The sequence below is a fragment of the Mustela putorius genome, unplaced genomic scaffold, assembly GCF_011764305.1.
Source record: "Mustela putorius furo isolate JIRA1106 unplaced genomic scaffold, ASM1176430v1.1 tig00537335_pilon_pilon_pilon, whole genome shotgun sequence".
NCBI lineage: Eukaryota > Metazoa > Chordata > Mammalia > Carnivora > Mustelidae > Mustela > Mustela putorius.
The window spans coordinates 4,593,227-4,606,807 of NW_025422457.1; the positions used below are offsets into that span (position 1 = coordinate 4,593,227).

At 41.6% G+C, this 13,581-nt stretch overlaps 1 protein-coding gene across 1 annotated transcript in view; it reads left to right on the forward strand.

Annotated features, from left to right (window-relative positions):
* CUNH1orf21 (chromosome unknown C1orf21 homolog) overlaps window positions 1-13,581 on the forward strand; it is a 221,919-nt gene that overhangs the window by 181,529 nt on the left and 26,809 nt on the right. Inside the window, exon 4 of the mRNA XM_004767950.3 lies at window positions 10,678-10,754. Within this exon, the coding sequence (XP_004768007.1) occupies window positions 10,678-10,754 (77 nt within the window). The remainder of the gene's footprint in view (window positions 1-10,677; window positions 10,755-13,581) is intronic.

Below are 13,581 nucleotides of genomic sequence, written 5' to 3' on the forward strand. Positions count from 1 at the left end.
ATCGGAGAGTCTGCTGGTGAGGTCTCGGAAAAAAAGTGAAGACCATAATGAAGAAAACCCATACCTCTAAGAGAACGTCAGACTTCACAAACACAGTGTTGGTAGAAATACGGACGTGAAAGTCACCACTGGCGAGTTTCTAGTTAGAACCTGGAGGAAAGGTGACACTTGTCATAGCCAAACACAAAGTGGATCATGTCCTACAAGGATGTGGAAAGCAGAACTTGTAAACAATGAACTTGAATATTTAGCTGAGAAGATTTCTTAGCAGAGTGTTGGAGTCACCACATAGTTTCTTCTTGCTGCTGATAGTAAAATGAGGGAGCAAAGAGATAAATTGAAGGAAGAATTGTTCATCAAAAGGAGCCAGGACTTGTTGATTTGGGAAATTCTTAGCCTGTCCAGATTGCAAAAGATGCTAAAACTGGAGATTCGCTCTCAGGAACATGTGTTCTGGAAAGAAGGCCAAGGGTGTGGCTGAACAATCTTATGCTAATCCCTGGAAAAAATTAAAAGGTCAGACTGTTCAGTCGCACGGATGACTCTCTGAGTAAGATGAGGCGTGTATTCCCACAACCATCCCAGCAGAAGCCAGAAATAGAGCTGGGAGCATCTAGGAAATCTCTATGGAAGGGCCTCCTGGGTAACGAATGAAGCCCCATGACATCAACGGGGGCCCGTGGCGTTCTTGAGGAGGTGACACCAGCAGAAAGACTGCCAGTGTGAACCGGGAGGGACAGCGAGAGGGTGAAATGGAAGAAATGGGTGTCAGGCCCCCAAACTTGTACAGGCAGGAAACAAGCTGATTAAAAAGGTGAGCTGCAAACACATGTTGCTGCCCTTTAAGAAAAAGGAAGAATGAACACAAGTCTGGAGCCACAGGTCCAGAGACCGGAGTCTTAACCCACAGAGGATTATTCCCAGGCCTTGAAAGCTCATGGAGTTTGCCCAGTTGGATTTTGCAATTGCTTGGAACAAGTAACTCTTTTTTTTTTTCCTTCCATTTCTCGCTGGTTGAGTAGGAAGGCCTCCACTGTCCTCTTACGCCTGCCCCACCAGTGTATTTTGTGAGCAGGTCCCTTGATTTCTAGTTCCACATGTTCACAGATGGAGACCAGTTCTGCCCTAGGATGGATTAGATCCAGAACCTCATTCATATCTAATTTATTTAGGTAATGAAGTTTAGGGACTTCTGAGCCAATACGACTTGGCTAATGCTTGAGACTTGGGTTGATGCTCTAGTGGGCTGATTTGGGGGTACCTTGAGGTGAACCTGTTTTGTGTGTGGGAGAGTTCTGAATCTTCGGTATGAAGCCAGGCAGACACGGTGGTAGGCCAGAAAAAAACCTGCCCCCAGACATGTCCACATCCTAAACCATGGAACCTATAAATATGGCATCTTACCTGGGAAAAGAGATTTTACAGGTGTGATTAAATCAAGGATCTCGACATGGAAAGATTTTCTTGATTTGCGCAGGCCCAATAGAATCCCAAGGATTCTTTCAGGAGGGAGGTAGGAGAATCAGAGTTAGAAAAAAACAACGTAAGGACAGACCAGAGGTCAGAGAGGAGTCAAGATGCTACAGTACTGCTTTGAAGATGGACCATGAGCCCGCGAGCATAGGTGCCGTGTAGAAGCCGAGAAGGGCAAGGAAACGGAGTCTGTCCTAGACCTCCAGAGGCTGCAGAGGCAGCCCTGCAATTGTTTTCAGACTTCTGGCCTCCGGAAGTATATAAGAAAATAAATGTGTGTGGTTTTAAGCCCCACGTGTGTGTTGACTTGCTACAGGAGCAGAGGAAACTCAGGGTGCAGATTTCCTGGGCACTGGCGAATTTGGAATTTAAAAAGGGTTGTGGGTGTGTCCAGTGAGTTCCGGAAGGCTGGAGCCTGATTTTTTGGCTGGCTTCTACAGCACAATGAGTGTGAGAAAAACAGTTGTTCCTGTAAGAAAAACTGATCATTTAACTTTTTCGTTTTCAGCTTTGACGCAGACAGTTTCTTCAACTTAGATAAACTCGTTGAGGTTTCTGTTCATCACAGGGAACGTTTAGCAACTCTGTCTAAATGGTGACTTTTTATTTGCTAAAATATTAAAGACATAATGAGTGATACCTTTCTTCATTCTCATATTTTATTAGCTTTGATCAAATATACTTTGATTTTTCTGACTATATTTTTACCCACCAGAAAAATCTGTGACAAAGCATGTTTATTTTGTGCTCAAGAGCTCTTAAATGTGGTCTTTTAGGGACCACCATCTATTGATACTTGAATTCCTAAAATCTTTGATCTTGTTATTATGGATGGTAGTGAATACGATTGGCACGTCTGTGTGTTTTGTTTTATTCGGTGATTGGAGAGAAGTGAGAAATGGAAAATTCAAGAAGTGTGCGAGAGTGGGTGTAGGTGTGGACATAGGTGCAGTTTTCTGGGGTATAAACCACAGATTTTGTCTCTGTTTCCCTCTTCATGGGTCCACCTGGCACTTAGCCTGATTCACTAACGCTTTTCCCCTACAGTCAGCTAACCACGTGGTTTCAGCTTTGTCTTGAAGATTAAACTCAAATTTTAGCCCAATCTAAACTTTCAGTATTTTAGATTCTTCCATATTTGTGCAAATCACACATATTTTAGTTCGAGTAAGGTACTTGACACAGTTGTACATCAGATTATTCAGAAAAAAAGATTTCTGGGATTAAAGTTAAGTAGTTCTGTGATCAAGAAAACATACTTTTTTTAAAAAAATGAGCATGGTGATGGTCATTAGGGCTATTCGTAAATATTCCAATGTTGTTCTTTCTAAGTACATACTAGGATTATACGTTCTCCATTCTCTTGAATTTATGTGTGGTTCTCTGATTTGCTTTGGCCCATAAACACTAGCACTTAACTATTGCTCTGCTGTACCATCACCTCCTCTGCTGTGATGATTGTGACAGCACATACCAACACGGGGCCTCCATTAGCCTGAGTCCGTGAGGGGTTAGGATGAGCAGAGCCCCGCTGAGCTTGTGCAAGACATACAGCATGTGCGAGACATAAACTTGTATTTTATTGAGCCACCGATAATTGGGATTTTTTTTTTTTTTTTTACTATAGTATGATGTCCCCTGTTCAAAGTGACAAAGCGTCTCGGGCAAAATCTGAATATGGTTCTTCGAGATTAGTTCATTGTCTGGGTGTGTATATAATACTTCTTGGAAAAACTCAGAGATACATCATCTTGTGGAAAACATCCTCGACTTAAAATTCTCCATGTAATTTGACAACATTATAGAGAGCTTGTTACTTTTAATTACTGACATGCTGGCATGGTGACTTAATGACTGTTTTAGATTTGTTGGGACACAACTAAATCTGTTCCAAGCACTTTCTTGCAACTCTGTTTACTTTTTAAATATTATTTTAAATGTTTACAATTTACCTCAAAGGACAACTGCACAAAATATATTAGATCATTAGAACTGATTTGCCCACCACCTTAACATTTGCTTGATATAAAATGAGATACGAGGCTATATTTTAATTTATAGAAAAAGAATTGCCATAAAGCTGATACTTTCCATGCCAAGTTCATTACTACTAAATTCTAACAAAATACTAATCATTCTGATAATTTCCCTGGATAGGTAATTTATAAATGGAAGTATTGAGTTCATGAAATTATGAAGATATAGGTTGATCCAAGTCAACAGTTGCATCCGGTAGCTTGGGCCTTGCTGTTTGTTAATAACCAGAAATTCTGGTAGAGTGAATAAATATGTCACCATCCTTCCGAAGACAGAAGCTTAAAATTCCTTTATATTTGAAGAAAGTGGTATCTTATCCCACTAGTGCCACATGAGAAATGCCATATAAAACATCAAATGAGGTTGTGGAGGGTTGTTTTTTTTTTTAATTTTTATTAATTTATTTGAGAGAGAGACTGAGCAGGGAGAGCAGCAGAGGGAGGGGAGAAGCAGACTCCCTGCTGAGCAGAGAGCCCGATGCGGGGCTTCATCCTTGGACCCCGAGATCACAACCTGAGCCAAAGGCAGGTGCTTAACCAGCTGAGCCACCCAGGCGCCCCTCGAGGTTGTTTTCTTAGAGAGTGCATCCTATGGGTTACTCCCTCAAAGTTGGAATGACTGCTCGTGTATTTTATAGCCAATGTCTTCCTATTTTAAAGATGTGTGTACCCCCATTTCCTAATTGTAGTTAAATTATTTACCTTTCTAGTTTTCATGTACTTTCTGAAATGCATTGGTTAAGATTACACACACACACACACACACACACACACGCACCAAGTTGGGGTGTAGGGGGAACCCTTTGCAAATTCATATTTAGTGCTTTTGTGTCTTTTCTCTGCGCTGCTCCCTCACTGGCAGTCCCAGAGGCTAGTCCGCCAACCCCCACTACTTTTCTCTAGGCCTCCGGCTTCCTGCATCCATCCGGCCCCTGGGATTTCTTTATAAGACTGAACTTCCTCCTGTTGGACCCTGAAAAAGAGACTGAGATTCCTCCCCACGTTTCCAGCCCAGAAAGAGCTCAGGGGGCCTCACGGGGCTACAGCTATCTAGATCTGCTCAGACCCAGTAGAACGACACAGGCAAAGGAGTGATGGGAGAGAAGAAGTTCCATCCCTCGCCAATGGGGAGGGGCTTTCTGTCGTCTTCCTGAAGGCACAATGCGGCTCCCTTCGAATTCAGGAGTGGTGGGGCGCCTGGCCAGCTCAGTGGGTGACACATGCCGCTTTTGATCTTGCGTTGTGAGTTAGGGCTCCACACTTTAAAAAAAAAAAAAAAGAATTAAAGAGGGGAGGTTTGGGGGGATTTCTTCAAGAAGCTATCAGTTTCTCTTAGGGGTCCTGACTTTCCCTGTGGGAGATGCCACCCAGGGACTGGGGAGCGGCAGCATAAATAATGGCTGGTTTGATTTTCTCCATCCTCAGAGAAACTAAGAGAATGGTAAGTCGACTCTAGACACTGACAAGTGTGTTCTGTTCATCAAGAGGGAGAATTACTCCAAGCAAAGGAGTTATTTGATTTTTGCTGTTTAAATAAACCTGTCACTACCTGGCTTTAGTTTCCAAATATTTTTGAGAAGTAGATGCTTTTTTTTCAACTGATAAAACTAAGTATAAACCAGGTTAAAGGGGGTGCTGCTCTAGGACTCTTACTTTATATGCAGATTCCTTGGGACACCTGGGGAGCTCAGTCAGTTAAGCATCTGACTCTTGATTTCAGCTCAGTTCTGGATCTCGGGTCATGCGTTCAAGCCCTGTGTTGGGCTCCACACTGAGTATGGAACCTACTTAAAATAAAATGAAATTCAGATTCCTAGGCCTCCATGCCAGAGACACAATCTTGGTCAGGTCCTGGGAATCTGTATTTTAACAAACATCCCAGAGGACTCTGATACCAAAATGAATGGATCATGAAAAACACTGCTCTGCAAACTGCTTCCTGGGGGCTTGTCCAATGGCTTTGTCTTAGTCCCACTTGGTTCCAGTTTATTTTAGGTAGTAGTTTATAAGTGTCAAATACCAATAAAATCAGTTTTTCTGCCAAGGAAAATGATATCTTAGTTACCGCTTCCATCATCAACCAGATTCTCTGTTCCTATTTCTGGAGCACCCCAGACATGGCATGACTCTTGGCTCTCTGTTGGGTCTTCTCCCAACAGACAAGGCTGTTATTGGGACAAGGCTCCCATTAGCCCTGTCTTGTCAGTCCTTCTGGTTTTCTTTGTGTGTTTACTTGTTTCTTTGCCCTTTTTTTTTTTTTAAGCAGATCTCTGTAAATCTCCCCTTCCCCAACAAACAAACCAGACAAGAAGTTAAGTGATGTTTATAAGGAAATAAAAAACTGACTTCTTGAGGCAAGTAGAGCTAACTGGTAAGCATGTAAATGCTCCCACGTAGCAAGGTGTTGGGTGTTCTGAGGGACACAGAGAACAAACCCACATAAATCATATATGTATTTTTTAAAGATTTTATTTATTCGACAGATAGAGAGAAATCCCAAGTAGGCAGAGAGGCAGGCAGAGAGAGAGAGAGAGGAGGATGCAGGCTCCCCGCCAAGCAGAGAGCCTGACATGGGGCTCGATCCCTCAATCCCAGGACCCCGGGATCATGACCCGAGCCGAAGGCAGAGGCTTTAACCCACTGAGCCACTCAGGCCCCCCCATAAATCATATTTTTAAGAATAAATAAAGTCGGGCGCCTGTGTGGCTCAGTGGTTAAGCCGCTGCCTTCGGCTCAGGTCATGATCTCGGGGTCCTGGGATCGAGCCCGCATGGAGCCTGCTTCCTCCTCTCTCTCTCTCTGCCTGCCTCTCTGCCTACTTGTGATTTCTCTCTGTTAAGTAAATAAATAAAATCTTTTAAAAAAAAAAAGAATAAATAAAGTCTACATGAGGCACCCTCAAATGGCAATAATCGAAAAGACACTATCAAGTGTTGGCGGGGTTGTGGAGAACCATCCCGCATCCCAAGTGAAAATGTAGAATGATGCAGCCACTTTGGAAAACAGGTTGGTGATATCTTAAATTGTTAAATATACACTTAGCATATAATCTAGCAATTCCACTTCTAGGAACCTGCCCAAGAGAAATGACAATATGTGTTCACACAAAGACTTACATATATCTGAGTGTTCCTGGCACCATTATTATAATATCCTAACTTGAAACAACCCAAACATCCACCAAGTAGTGAATGTATGAACAAAATACAGTATACCAATACACTAGAATATTATTTAGTAACTAAAATAGGTGAAATACTGAAAGATGCTACAATATCAATGAACCTTAGAAATATTATGCTAAGTGAAAAGTACCAGACCCCAAAGGCTCTGTGTTCTAAGATTCCATTTTCTATGAATCTATAAAAGGCAAATTTGTAGAAACAGAAAGCAGATTTGTGGTTGCCTGGGGCTTACAGAGAGGAGAGAAGACCTGTAAATGGATTAAGGAAACTTTTTAGGATAATAGAACTGTTCAAAAACTGTTCAAAAACAGTTGTATAAATTTACTAAAATCACTTCATCATACACTTATAATGGAATTTTATGGAATGTAAATTTTACCTCAATAAAGTGGTTTTTTTATTATTTTTATTTATTTATATATTTTTTATTTTTTTAAATAAAGCATATAGCAAATTAAATAATTAATAGTTCTTTTCTCTGCAAAGGAAAGCAAGAAACACTAGTCAAGCTATGGCTGCAAACCTGGGGTCCCTACAACAAACAGTCTTAGGATGTCCTCAAGCTCATTTTCGTGACCGCACTAAGAAGCAATTTGCCTTTTTTGCCATGTTGACATTTGCACTGATGGTGCAAAAACAACGGGGGGATGAAACTGCTGGTGTCCCAGCACAAATCAGGGCAATGACACCAAACTTTATAGTCGTTGTATTCACCTCTTCCCCCTGCCCTCTCCCCCCTGCACTTACAGTGGAAGCATACATTCCATTTTCACTTAAGAATGTCCTTGATGAAGCAGTCAATTTTATTTAATTTTATTAAGTCCTGTGCCTTGGGCACAGAGCCTTTTAATAGTCTGTGATAAAATGGCATTTCTTCTGCACACCCAGGTGAGATGGTCATTTCAACTGTGCAGTTGACTGAGTTGCAGGCTTAAGGAGTGGTTATTTTTATGGAACACCATCTCTACTTTAGAAAAAAATTCCTTACAGACAAATTATGGATATTCAGACTTGGGTATTTGGCAAACATTGTCTTAAGAATAAATGACGAGAAACTGTCACTTCAAAGAAAAAAAAAATGGCACGATGTGTTGCTAGTCATAGAATTCAAACATTAAACCAAAATTAGAATTTTGGAAAATTTTGTACCACCATGAGCTTGACAGCTTCTGGCAAGATTTTCCTAATGAGACTGATGGTGATTTTAACAAATGGGATTTTTTTTTTCATATTGTACAAAGAAATGTGTCAAAATTCAGAGAATATGGTAAAGAGGTCTTGATCCTATAGTGTTTGAGAACTGCTGGCCTCGTGGCTATATCATGGCTTCTGGGGCCGTTATGCTTGGGTCCAAATCCTGCCACTATCACTTACCACCTGTGTGGTTGCAGGTAAAAGCCTCAGCCTTCTCCTCTATACAATGGGAATAAAAATGGTACCTATCTCAGAAAGACATTGTGGACATAAGAATGAGCTAATGTATGTAAATATTTGTGAACATTAAAATGAGTTCATATATGGAAATCACTTAGAATAGGGCCTGACTTATATAGTAAGTGATCACTGAACTGTTATTGTGATCTTGGCGAGTGGTAATTTGTAAAAACAAGTACATCCTACATACATAATCAATAGAAATCTCTCTGTAATTATATATACTTCCTTATTTCTTTTTTTGTAGCTGGGAAATCTGAAGCTGACATTCCCTCCCCGTGCCTCTACCGCATCTTTGGTCCTCCCAAGCCCTGGCAGTGCACGCCTGTGCGCATGCGCGGAGGGATGGCTTGTCCTGGGCCCGAGTACCCCCCCCCAACCACTGAGCCCCGTTGTTTGGGGTTTCCTTCTCTTCCTAGCAACCACACACAAGTGTTTTTAAGGAAGATGCGGTGAGGCAATGTAATTGTGAAGATTACCGTTTAATACATTGACTGTAAACAGAATACAATTGTGTATCGTTTACAGTCGTAAAATTAGAGGCCTCATTCCTATCTCAGCAATGTTTACGATTACAGTGTCAATCAATCAATCAATTACAAAATTACAATGTATCATTTAGGCTCAGCGTTTGGGAATTTTTGTGAATAGAGGAAAAGTATAAGGCTCTGTCCTGGGTCCATTTTCGGTGATGAATCCAAGCAGACAGGAAGTTTCAGGGGGAGAAAAAAATGACTAACTCGGAACCTCCCTCCGCAGTCCTTCAGAGAGACTAAGTTGAAGCTATTTTTATCTCTCATGAAAAGAAGCTCATCATCTGTTGACCTTGTTCATTTGTGCCACCAGTATAGGATAGGTAACTCCCATGACTGTCAGGCCCTAGAGGGGACTGGGTCTTGCCCTCCTGGAGCTGCTTTGTGAAAGCCGAGGTAGTTCATCTGTTGTTCCCCGGCTGTGTCAGCAGAAGGAACCATGCACATTTTATGCCTTTTAAAAGTGTTTGAAAATACTCTTCAGTTTAGCGTGAGGCAAAGAAGGTAGGATAGACCGCAGAAGAACCATAACGATTGTTTCTTTTCCTGGAAGATCACAAACAAAAAAATTACCCTGTATTTTGGAGTCCTGACGTTATACAGATAAGCTCACCTAAGGGCATGTAAATCATCAGAGGTTCACTGATTTAAATGGCTTCTGCTGTCCTGAGAGAAATAGAACTCTTGAAAAAGGTCTTTCGGGGACCATCTGTTTTAGGTGCCATCACTCTGCATGTGTGAGAGCAGTGGGTTGGCCCACGGGAATCTTGATTCGTTGCCTTGCCTGGGTCTTTAATTATTGCTACATGTCAGGTTCCTTGAGTGGATACAGTCACCTGTTATAAATAGGTTTAGAATAGTCTGTCCTTTCATTTCAGGGGTTGTTTTCAGAGCAAATTATAAAGCATCCTGAATATTTTTTAAAGATAATATTGTATAAATATAGAGAAGCACTGTTATTGAGAGAGTATACCCACTGATATGCTTGCAGTATTTTTAAAGATTTTATTTATTTATTTGAGAGAGCCAAGCAGCAGAGGTGGGGGGGCAGAGGGAGAACAGACCCCCCACTGAGAAGAGAGCCCGATGCGGGGCTTGATCCAAGGACCCTGAGATCATGATCTGAGCCAAAGGCAGACACAACTGACTGAGCCACCCAAGCGTCCCAATATACTTGCATTTTAAAATTTGAAAGTGTTTCTTTCCCATGAGGCTGGTAAACTGGGAATCAGATCATATTAAAAGCCAAAGAAATGCTTCCTGAGTATAAGTTAGTATTGGATGTTATGAATTCAGTTAAATTCAGTCTCAGTATTTGTTATGGGTGGAATCAATTAATTAATGTTAATCATGTTCCTGTCTCTGTCACTGTCAGGGCCTCGTGCAAACTGTCACGTCTCCCTAAACACAGTTGACTTAAAAAAACAAAATGCACTAAAGGGGGCGCCTGGGTGACTCAGTGGGTTAAAGCCTCTGCCTTCCGCTCAGGTCATGATCTCAGGGTCCTAGGATCAAGCCCTGCATCGGGTTTTCTGCTCAGAAGGGAGCCTGCTTCCCTTTCATTCTCTGCCTGCCTCTCTGCCTACTTGTGATCTGTCTGTCAAATAAATAAATAAAATCTTTTTAAAAAAATGCACTAAAGTCTGTTAACCTGAGCACATAAACAATGTCTATAATTACAGTACTGCTGCTCTTTGGGACTAGAATCTTATGTTCCTTGATTCTCTTACTATTTTTTCCTAGAAATACCTAAACATCAAATATTAGTTGCACATAATTTTCTAAAAATAGTTATAGCTGTTGTAAAGCTAACCCCTTTTTTCCTGTCAGTGTTCCCTGTTAAAATGCTGGGCAGTTTCACCATACAGTGTGACCTCTTTGCAGGGATTTTGTCCTTGGGAAGTGACCGGCTGTGGAGTGTCTCAGACAGCTCTAGCATTCTGTGATGATAGTTTATACCGCTGCTTAATTGCTGATTCTCACCTTGTCTTTTACATATGTGTTTATGTTTTTCAGGAAAAAAGTGCCAGTTCAAACGTAAGACTTAAAACTAATAAAGAGATTCCAGGATTAGTTCATCAACCCAGAGCAAAGTAAGTTCTACTTCCTATTTTTCCTTATGTTGTTTTTAAAGCTATTAATGTCTTCAGAGTGAGCTCAGTTTTGCCTGCCAGGTAACCAGGATGTATTGTAAAGCTTCAGTGAATTGAAACAGTGTGGTTTGGTCAAATGGAACAGCAGGGGAGTCCCAAAACAGACCCCCAGTAAATGACAGCACTGACATTTCAGATTCGTTAGAAGAAAATAAAGCAGAATATCATTATGACCATGGGGTAGGAGAATTTTGAGTAAGTCAGAAAAGATTTAGAACTTAAAAGTGATTCATTAATATGACTGCATTAAAGTTAAGAACTTCCATTTATCAAAATTTACTGTGGGAGCGTAAAAGGAAATGGTGGAATATATCTATATATTTAGTTTTATTATATTAGCATATATTATATTAGCATATAAGCAACAAGAGTTGGGTTTCAGAATATGTAAACTTCCCCTATAAATCAGTAAGTACAAAACAGAGAGCTCATCGAAAAAGAGGCTGAAGATGTGAACAACCATTTCACTACAGAGGAAACTTGAAGAGCTAATCATGTCTCGGGAAATACCATTTTATACCACAAGATTGGCAAAAATTTAGTAGAAGTCTGACAGCGCAAATGGTTGACCAGGATGTTGAACAATAGGAACCCTTCACCCCAGTGGAAGCATAAACCGTACAATAACTTTGGAAAACAATTTGTATTTTCTAATAAAATCGTGCCTGGACATACTTTGCCCTCCAGCAACTCCCCTCTGGACATACCGTGTCCTCCAGCAACTACCCTCTCAGGTGTATAGCCTAGAAAATTCTCGTGCACGGGCATGGTAGACCAGTCCATAGCAGGATTGTTTCCATGAGCTCCTAAGGCTCTTGAACATCCTTGAACAAAACCGAACATCCTTTAGAAATATAATGGATGACCAAAAACTGAGGCGTATTCTTAGGACAGGAGTTGTACATATCGGTGAAAATGGAAAACCTATGACTGTACATACGAAGATGGTGGACTGTCACGGAAGTAAGATTGTGCACTGAAGGAAGTAGTAGCACCTGCCTGTGTGTAGTTTCACTTACATAAAGTTCGAAAACAGGCAGAACGAGTCAGTAGGTAATATAAATGTGTGATAAAAAGACATGCGAGGAAATGAAAAGGCGTTAAACTAAAAAGAGTGGTTCTTTCTCACTGGGTGGAAGACAGTGGAACCAGGGGTTCTGTGTCTTAACCTGAGTGGTGATTACACGGGTGTCCCTTTCATTGTTATGACTTAAGACTGTACAAATAACATTGTATATTTTCCATGGGTTATGCATTGCACGATTAAAAAGTTAAGGAGAAGAATGAGTATTTTTCTAGACTATCCTGGAACTGAACCAGTCTTGGCAATAAAACGCCCTTTGTGTGGCTTTGAAGCTGTCTCCCCTTACCTTCAAAGTGGCTCTGTTTTCCCGAGGCTAAAAATCTCTTTTGTGGTGTTGCACCTAAATAAGAACAAATTCTGAGGGTGCCAATACACTAGTGCGACTGGTGGTCAACGCCTGCCCCCAAAATAAACGTGTTACGTCGATGCAATAGTAGTTCCATAAATCCAGGTCATCAGCAGAAAAAGTTGTGTTACGTCTGGTTCTTCCCAGGAAATGGAGACAAAAATAACCGAGGTCAAAGTAGTCACTTTCCCCTGGCTCAGTGTCTCTGGTGGTGCTGTAGGTGGCTAGGACTCTACCAGTGGTGAATGAGCTCAGGGATTTAATTGTTTACTTTCAAAGAAAACTGCAGCATTTTAAAATCCACTTACCATTTACACTGACAGTGGGATGTTAAAACTGATTTTTGCACCCTTAGGGACCCATTATGCCGTAATGACAACCAACCCCCACCCCAACCTGGCCACGTCCACGTTTATCTACCCTAATTTTTAAAAAAAGATTTTTATTTATTTATTTATTTGACAGACAGAGATCACATTAGGCAGAGAGGCAGGCAGAGAGAAGGGGGGAAGCAGGCTCCCCGCTGAGCAGAGAGCCCCATATGGTGCTCGATCCCAGGACCCTGAGATCATGACCTGAGCCGTAGGCAGAGGCTTTAACCCACTTGAACCACCCAGGAGCCCCTATCTACCCTAATTTTATCTGCCTTTGAGAGACAACAGATATCTGACAATAGAACAAGTCATCTTTTCATCTAAGCCATTCGATATATGCTTTTTTTTTTAAAGATTGTGTTTGTTTATGTCCGAGAGAGCACGAACAAGAGAAGTGGTAGGCAGAGGCAGAGGGAGAAGCAGACTCCCTGCTGAGCGGGGAGCCTGATGTCGGGCTCCATCCCAGGACCCTGGGATCATGACCTGAGCTGAAGGCAGATGCTCAACCAACTGAGCCACCCGGGTGCCCCCCGAGATATGCTATTTTTAAGATTTATTTTTTATTATTTATTTATTTATTTGACAGAGAGAGAGATCACAGGTAGGCAGAGAGAGGCAGGGGGGGGGGGGGGGGAGAAGCAGGCTCCCTGCTGAGCAGAGAGCCCGATGTGGGGCTCGATCCCAGCACCCTGGGATCATGACCGGAGCTGAAGGCAGAGGCTTAATCCACCGAGCCACCCAGGCGCCCTATGCTATTTTTAAATGTCTCCCTTATCTCTGAGTTCTAAGGAGGGGCTGCATTAAGGAGAATTTCTTCCTTCCTTTGGTGTAAATACTTCCGGAATTTACATACACTGAAGCAGCATGATTTGCAGACTGGCCTGTGCTGAGGCTTTCAGAGAAGTTGATTAAACTGGTTCATGTGTTTACATTAAAATTAGGAAGAAAATCCTTTGTTTTGTG